This window comes from Octopus bimaculoides, chromosome 1 (assembly GCF_001194135.2).
Source record: "Octopus bimaculoides isolate UCB-OBI-ISO-001 chromosome 1, ASM119413v2, whole genome shotgun sequence".
In the NCBI taxonomy this organism is placed as follows: Eukaryota; Metazoa; Mollusca; class Cephalopoda; order Octopoda; family Octopodidae; genus Octopus; species Octopus bimaculoides.
In genome coordinates, this window is record NC_068981.1 from 87,245,332 (window position 1) to 87,250,850 (window position 5,519).

The 5,519-nt window shown below is 36.0% G+C and overlaps 1 protein-coding gene across 1 annotated transcript in view; it reads right to left on the minus strand.

The window, feature by feature from the left end:
- LOC106870660 (ATP-dependent translocase ABCB1) overlaps positions 1-5,519 on the minus strand; it is a 130,796-nt gene that overhangs the window by 75,405 nt on the left and 49,872 nt on the right. The window contains exon 10 of the mRNA XM_052966110.1: positions 5,076-5,201. Coding sequence (XP_052822070.1) covers positions 5,076-5,201 — 126 coding nt within the window. The remainder of the gene's footprint in view (positions 1-5,075; positions 5,202-5,519) is intronic.

Genomic DNA, 5,519 nt, shown 5'->3' on the forward strand with positions numbered 1-5,519 from the left:
CTCACGCGATTAACAACAAGGCCACCTTTGTATGGTGGGGTTGTAATCGACTCAATCAAAATCAGTATCTATTTCTCTCATATTTCATTTGATGACGTTATATAATATCATTATATAGGCCGCTAGTGAGGCATAACAAATTTTGCTACACAAATGTGGTCCTCTATAGTCTCGGTCCACCTTCACTAGTTTAAAAATATGAGCAAATAAGCGATTGCTTAACCTGTTAAATGTAGCAGTCAATTCCATTCAAATTACACTCTATCGTTTAAAATAAAAATAAACAAGTATGCAGTGGAAAATGTAATCATAGTCAACAAAAGTTAACCTAGATGTGAACAGAAACAATATCTGCAACTTTTAAATATCGCTATTATAAGATATGACACATACAGAACTCAGTTTGTGGCTTCTCTATGCTATATTCTTGTGTTCTTTCTTTAACATTAAGCGATTGTAGAACTGTAGGCATATTCATTCAACACCTGAGTACCAAATAAGGCGGCGAACTGACAGAATCGTTAGCACGCCGGGCAAATTGTTTAACGGAATCTCGTCCGTCTTTACGCTGTGAGTTCAAATGCCGCCGAGGCTGACTTTGCTTTTCATCGTTTCGAAGTCGATAAAATAAGTGCCAGCTGAGCACTAGAATCGATATAATCGACTTATCCCCTCTCCCGAAATTGCTGGCCTTGTGCTAAAATTTGGAAACAATATTTAGTGTTATTGTTGTTGTGTGCTGTTGGAGAGTATATAGTACAAGTATGTAGTTCAAGTTTTCGATTCCCAGACCGGGCGTTGTGAGTGTTTATTGAGCGAAAACACCTAAAGCTCCACGTGGCTCCGGCAGGGGATGGTGGCGAACCCTGCTGTACTCTTTCACCACAACTTTCTCTCACTCTTTCTTCCTGTTTCTGTTGTGCCTGTAATTCAAAGGGCCAGCCTTGTCACACTGTGTTACGCTGAATATCCCTGAGAACTACGTTAAGGGTACACGTGTCTGTGGAGTGCTCAGCCACTTGCACGCTAATTTCACGAGCAGGCTGTTCTGTTGATTGGATCAACTGGAACCCTCGACGTCGTAAGCGACGGAGTGCCAACAACGTAGTTCAAGTAATAGAATCGGTAGAGCATCGCGGGCGAGGAGAATGCCTTGCGATAATTACTTCAGCTCTAACTTCCAAAATCCACCGAAGTCACCTTTGCTTATAATCATTCCGGAGTTGGTAAAATAAAGTGTCAAGGAAGTTCTAGAGTCGATATAATCGATTGTTGTTATCATGTTAGAAATTATTTTGTTCGTTAGAAAAAACGAGTATGGAGCATTACTGACGACTGTGCACACGTAAATACACATAGTTGTGTACAAATTGATACCAATGATTTCACATTTCTTATAGTGTCTTTTCCACTCACTGATTCCTGCTCCTTATGTAATTTCTTACTTAATTCACTCTTCAGTCACATTTACGTTTTATGCTCATAAAATACTTTTGAATAGCTTGTTTCTTTTGTATACATTTTATAAATATTTTACAGTAATTAACCTAAAAAATCTACCTCTTGAAGGTTAAATATTTTTATACATTTTCGGATAAAGATTATCTTTCAAACTCTCTAAATACTGCATTATGCATATTGTATTCTTTGTTTACTTTCCTGTCGTTATTAAAATATGCCATTTAATGTGCCGAGTTGGCAGAATCATTAGCGCATCAGACAAAATTCTTAGTAGCACTTTTTCCGGCTTTTTACGTTCTGATCTCAAAATCTACTGAGTTCAACTTTGCCTTTCATCTTTTCGAGGTTGACAAAGTAAAGTACCAGGCAAGTACTAGAGGTCGAGCGTGTGTGTATTTGTGAGTGTGTGTTTGTGTCCCCCCACCATCGCATGACAACCGATGATGGTGTGTTTACGTCCCCCGTAACTTAATAAATCCTGGACTCAATTTCTTCGACTAAAATCTTTAAGGCAGTGCTCCAGCATGGCCGCAGTCAAATGACTGAAAGAAGTAAAAGAGTGGAATAATGTATGCAGTACATATATAATTAAATTAGGCAGTGGTTTAGCAGTGAATCACCAAAAAGGAAAACTATAATTGTCATTAAATATAACAGGTGTTAGAACACTTACAATGCTAGGTATTCTATATATATATGTGCATGTGTGTGTCGACTTACTGTGCAACATTTTATGACTATTAGCCTATGTAATGTCACACACCCCACTTCTGTTTCCACTCTGTGGCACCCCACACAATTTTTAATATTTGGTGCGAGATTTTCTCTCTTCTCTATCCATTTTTCTATCCTTTTCCTCTCTCCTTTTGTGTAGAAAACCTTCCCCATCTATTTCTATCTTTCTCTCTTTACTACTTTCCATTACTTCCTGTCAACTACCTACTGTCTATCTTTACTCCCTTTTTTCTCCGCACACCCTCTTTTTTCCTACTTGCTCTTCCTCAACCCTCTCTACTCCACTCTGCCTCTCTTTCTTCACTTTTTAGTACCAAAAGACCTTTCAATTTTTTATCACTCATCCTTTTTTCTATTTGACCAGTGCATAGGTAAGACATATTTTGTTTCATCTCCTGTCTAGCATTCACTTCAGACCCCCAGTTTATCTTTTCACTTTTCATTCCTTCTATCTTTCTATCCTTATCCTGAGCCTTCTCATCGTACCTTTGGAACACAAACACCACTATTTTCTTTCTATTTTGTTAATTTTAGCCATGTAGTGTCTCACATTTTGAAATACTTGCAATTTGTATTTTTACTGCTTATGTTTGCTTCACTTGAGAAAAAATTAAAGACTGACAAAGGTAAGTGAAGGGGTCGAGGAGCGAAGACAGAAACCTTTACCAACATCAGCAAGGAGGAGAAAGTACAGAAGAAAAAGAAAGATGAAAGAGAAATGATAACAATAAAGAATGAGAGACATGCAGAGATAGAGTATACCAGCAACAGTAGAAGAGATTGGTGAAGCAAAATCAGAGAGAAACACCAAAAGGAAAACAATTAAAAAATATGATAAAGTACACAAGAAGTGTAGAAATTGAAAAAATGATTGCGAAAATGAAGAATGTGATTGTAATCAAATTGTAACCCAACGAGAAAAATGTAGGTTTGAAAGCTGTTCTGCTGGAAAGAGAGAGAGGAGAAAAGTTAAAGGAATTGTTTGGTGAAAAGTTAGAAGTGACACCGGTACAGTTTCGTTTTGATGAATTGCCGCCGGTGGTGGCCTTCGAAGATTTAACGAAGTATTTTGTGTAAATGAGGGTAAGTGAGGAAATTTAAGAACTGAATAATTAATGACTTCGTGTAAATTTTTAAAAAAAGGAAAAAGGGAAAACCAACAGATACAAGACAGAATATTGAATTATTAGTAAAACGCTATATAAAAACTGTAAAATAAAATTGCCTGCCTATGGGAGGCAGGTAAGTCATTCCATCCTCATTTTTCATTGTATGCATAATTTCATACGACATGTGCTTTTATGTACCCCATTGTATTGTTTTGTATGTACTTGTATTGTCCCTTCTCTTTAAGAGCCATGTGCTCAATAAAAGAAATAAGGACGTTGGTGTTGCCCTGTTATATATACTATACATTCATGCAAAAAATATTGTGTTTATTGACTATTTTTAAAATGGTCACACAATCAATGGAAAGTTCAATGCCAACTTGCTAAGGCAGTTATGAAAAGCTATCAACACCAAACGCCCAGAAAAACTGATGAATGGAGTCTTGTTTCATTGGACAATGCTTCAGCACACAAGTCCTTGGTTTCAATGGCTGCTGTGTGTGACTGGCTTTGAACTGTTAGTTCACCCACCCTGTTTTAGTGATTTGGTTCCATCTGATTATTATGTTTCCCAACATGAAAAAGCACTCGGCTGGGCACCAGTATCGTTGTGATGAAGACGTCTTATCTGTAGTTGATGACTATTTTGACCAACAAGATAGCTTCTTCACCAGTGCGATCCAAGCACTGCAACTACTTATGGAAGTATGTGGACAGTAAGAGGAACGACGTTAAAAATGAATTTCATTTGGTCGCATTCCATGAGAGTGTCTTGCTCAGTCTATGAACATTTCAGCTGACCATCATAATAAACATTATTATACGTGCATTTGTTTTAATGTTAACATTGAAAAAATCCACTTTTTACGTAAAAAAATTTTGGACCTTAGTTTGCACCCACTAAGCAAATTTTGCTCCCGGGCCACTGCCCACGCTGGCGGCTAACCTAATCCTTCAGAATGTTGGAAGCTGCCGCTACGAAAACAACATTCTTCACTTCTATATTTAAGAGATGAGGAATTATGTACATTATTTACATTTGATGGATATTTGTCCTCATCTTGTTTGTTGTTATCACAACGTTTCGGCTGATATACCCTCCAGCCTTCATCAGGTGTCTTGGGGAAATTTCGAACCTAGGTTCTCATTCCTAAGGTATTTTTCGATGTTGTTGTTGTTATTATTACTATTATTAATATTATCATTATTATTATTATTATTATTATTATTCAGGTCACTGCCTGGAATCGAACTCGGAATCTTGGGGTTAGTACGCCATAAGCCCGTGGGCAATTATGGAGTGAATTTTAGGTCTTATAAATCTAATATATCCGTCAAATGTAAATAATGAACAGCATTCTTATTTCCATTTTCATTCGGAGCAGAAACGGCATGCCAATAGTTGTTTTAACAACTACTTACTCAGCCGAGACGTTGGCAGCTACAGATTTCCTGTTTTGAATTTAATATGATATTTCTCAAGTTCTGACAGTGTAATTACAGAATTGTACTAGCCTACTTACTATTTGGTCATAACTGTAAAGTTTATCTATTCCCATGTATATAATTATTGTTTTATTGTTTGTATTCAGCATTCAGAACCAGCATGAAAAATACTACGTCCAGTGAATAGAACTTCTGTTAATTGTTCACAAGGTGTTGTCCATCATTTACACGTAGCTAAGTAACTTAACAGAAACACGTAGCGAATCTAAAAACACCTTTGTGGCGGAAGTTATTAAAATGTACAACACCAAAATGTTAACTTACCTCTCCACTATGTATATCATAAAGACGTTGAATTAATTGTATTACAGTACTTTTCCCACAGCCACTGGTTCCAACCAAAGCAACAGTTTTACCTGGTTCGGCGACAAAATTCAAACCGGTGAGAACCTAAAATAATGATTGAGGCTTCGTTAGAATAAGATAACGATATCACCAAATACCAAATTATATTGCATTCTACCTTGAACATGACATATATATATTCCTTAGAATTACATGCTTTACTTGAAAAATTCAAATCGTTCTTTAAATTAATTAATTATAACTTCCATATATATATATATGAATTATATATATATATATGAATTATACATTTTTGCGTCGTAACTCCTTTATTATTATTTATATATATATATATATATATATATATATGAATAACAACAATAAATGGAGCAAAACGCATATAAATAAAAGTTCCTTTTTTTT